This window comes from Rhagoletis zephyria, unplaced genomic scaffold (assembly GCF_001687245.7).
Source record: "Rhagoletis zephyria isolate East Lansing unplaced genomic scaffold, Rhagoletis_zephyria_1.1 Rzeph_scaffold_02034, whole genome shotgun sequence".
Classification (NCBI taxonomy): Eukaryota; Metazoa; Arthropoda; class Insecta; order Diptera; family Tephritidae; genus Rhagoletis; species Rhagoletis zephyria.
Window position 1 is genome coordinate 79127 of NW_016159118.1, and position 2539 is coordinate 81665.

The 2539-nt window shown below is 37.8% G+C and overlaps 1 protein-coding gene across 1 annotated transcript; it reads left to right on the forward strand.

Annotated features, from left to right (window-relative positions):
- The first annotated feature begins 748 nt into the window (after window positions 1-748).
- LOC108365870 (cytoplasmic tRNA 2-thiolation protein 2-like) lies at window positions 749-2122 on the forward strand. The gene has a single exon (XM_017620062.1). It carries the CDS (start codon window positions 783-785, stop codon window positions 2046-2048), a length of 1266 nt encoding a protein of 421 aa, XP_017475551.1. The 5' UTR covers window positions 749-782; the 3' UTR covers window positions 2049-2122.
- The last annotated feature ends 417 nt before the right edge of the window (window positions 2123-2539 follow it).

A 2539-nucleotide genomic window follows, 5' to 3' on the forward strand; every position in this document is an offset into this window, starting at 1 on the left:
AAGTCGCCCAACTTTTTTCCTAAATGCGATTATAACGGGCTACTAAGAAGACGTGATCTTGTATTTTTGGTTTATGGGTCAAAGCGTGTTGCACTCTCGCGAAGTCAACCCTAGCGATTTTAAGAAATTGGTGGTGTTCACAGTTCGTTCCAAATTGTGTCTGAAAATGTAGACGTCTACATTTTGAGACATCTTTAGCATCAAACTGTGAGCACCCCTTTCTAGCAGTCGTCGCAAAATCGTCTCAAAACTTTGCTGGTGTTGCCAGACATTTCTTCTTTGCGTGCTTTTTTATATGTCGCCTTTCGATTTTGTTTCTGAAAAATTGTAATTATTTAACTTAATTGCCAATTCCTAATATTTGTTATTTCTTTTCCTTGATTTGTTTCTTTTCATCAGAAATTGCGCTCAAATTAAATGCAAATACAGAAAACGTGCCCAATAAAAAAAAAAAATGTGATTAGTATTGCCATAATGCAACCCTGCTGCGAGGTTGCAAAATGTAGACGCGTAAAAAACATACCTTTGAGTGTGACAAAATGTAGACGGCGTCGTTTTCCAATTTTGTATGGGAAACAACAACACCACAGATTTTACGGTTAGAAAACGTCTTAAAATGTAGACGTCTACATTTTGAGACACTATTTGGAACGAACTGTGAACACCCCAATTGTAAACATCGATGGTAAACATCGAATTTTCAACCGATATTATCGATGTTTTAAAAATATCGATGCATCGTTTGAATTCCTAGGTGTACTTTATGAAAAGAAGTTTTACAAATGTGCAGCATAGGGGAAGAAGATTTAAGGGCCAATGGCGATGCCGGCAGTATGACTCCGCATTCACTGATGGACACTTCATTCTGTACTGGTGTCTGCAACAAATGTGGACAAGAAGGAGAAATGTATAAAATGTTTTACAAAGAGCCGAAATGCAAGGCTTGCTTCTTACAATATGTGAATCATAAATTTCGAGCAGCAGTAGGATCATCCAAAGCCTTACCTCGGAATGCTAATATACTTTTAGTGTTTGATGGCAGTGCACAAGCTGTTGTGCTATTAGATATGCTACAAAAGGCACAAACAGAAACAGGTTTTAAAAGGCTGCATTGTGATTTTAAAATTCTCTTTATTGATGATTGCGCTCTGACTCCAAGGCACATAAGGGCATCGAATTCTATTAGTTACGTTCAAAAAGTGCAAGAACTTATTTTGAGTTATAAAGGTCCAGAGGCTTATATTATTAATTTAAGTTGTGAAGAACACCAAAAACCATTTGATATTATCAATTTAGGGTCGTACTTGTCCCGAGGAACGGACAGAGAAATAGTATTTACGAATACTTTGCTTAATATTCGATCATCAACTAGCCGCAGCGAGCTTATAAAGGTGCATCGAAATAAATTGATCGCATCTGTGGCGCAGGGTCTAAATTGCAAATATGTCTTTATACCTTCGATTAATGTCAATATAGCAGCTGATCTATTGGCAGGGATCGTACTTGGGCGTGGCAACGACGCTGCTTTGGATGTTGCATTCCTTGACGATCGTATGGGAAATGGTGTAAAGTTCATGCGCCCTATTAAAGATCTAAGCGAAAGGGAAGTCATGCTGTACATGCACGCTAAAGGTTTAAAACCGATCAAAACACCTTTTAATTCCCAATCAAACAGTGGCGCAAGTTTGCAAAACGTTACGGAACTATTTATACAAAATCTACAAAAAAATTACGATTCAACGGTTTCAACAATATTTCGTACCGGATGTAAAATAGCATCGAATAGTTATACAAGGCCAGATGAAAAAGAGCTATCCAATAAAATTGAGGGCTGTAATAGCAGATTTGATTTATGCAGATTTTGTAATTCCTTGATTGCAGAAAAATCTTCGACCCTTTTGGCGGTGGAGTATTCACGCTTAGTGTCTAAAGGAGTAACGTCGTCTTCTGATCTAAAAACTTTTTTTGATATGGACAGCGAACAAAAGGAAAGTCTATGTCACAGCTGTAATAATATACAACGCGATTGCGATTTAAAATTGATTTAATATTCATTTATTACATGTGTATATGCCTACAGACGAGAGTGGCGAATTATTTTAATTTAATGCAAATAAAAATTTGATTATTAATTCTGAAAAATGTAATGGTAATGAAATTTTGGGTACTGTTTAGTAAGTGGCCCACCTATTTCGGGATATTGCGTCCAAAGGGGTGACCCGATCCAAAAAAAAATTGCACACACTCGTAGTGGGGGGTGTGGGGCTGAGGCTTTTCCTAAAGTGGCGACTGTCCCCTTTCGAATGAGGTGGGTTTGGGGGGCGCGTTTCGGTCCCCCTATTAACAATCCGGAGGGGGAAGGCTAATATTATTAACCATTTAAAAGTTATGAACAAAAAACTTGTTAAATTTCGTTGTTTTCTACGGGCAATTACACCGACAAAGATTCACTAAATCACCTGTTCTCACTTTTTAAACACTATTAAAATACAGGGTGTCCCAGAAGTAACGTGCCAAACTTTAGGGGAGGGTAGGTGGG

Excerpts from the sequence above, each read along its gene's own strand:
- LOC108365870 (XM_017620062.1), top strand. The coding sequence starts at position 783 with ATGTGCAGCATAGGGGAAGAAGATTTAAGGGCCAATGGCGATGCCGGC.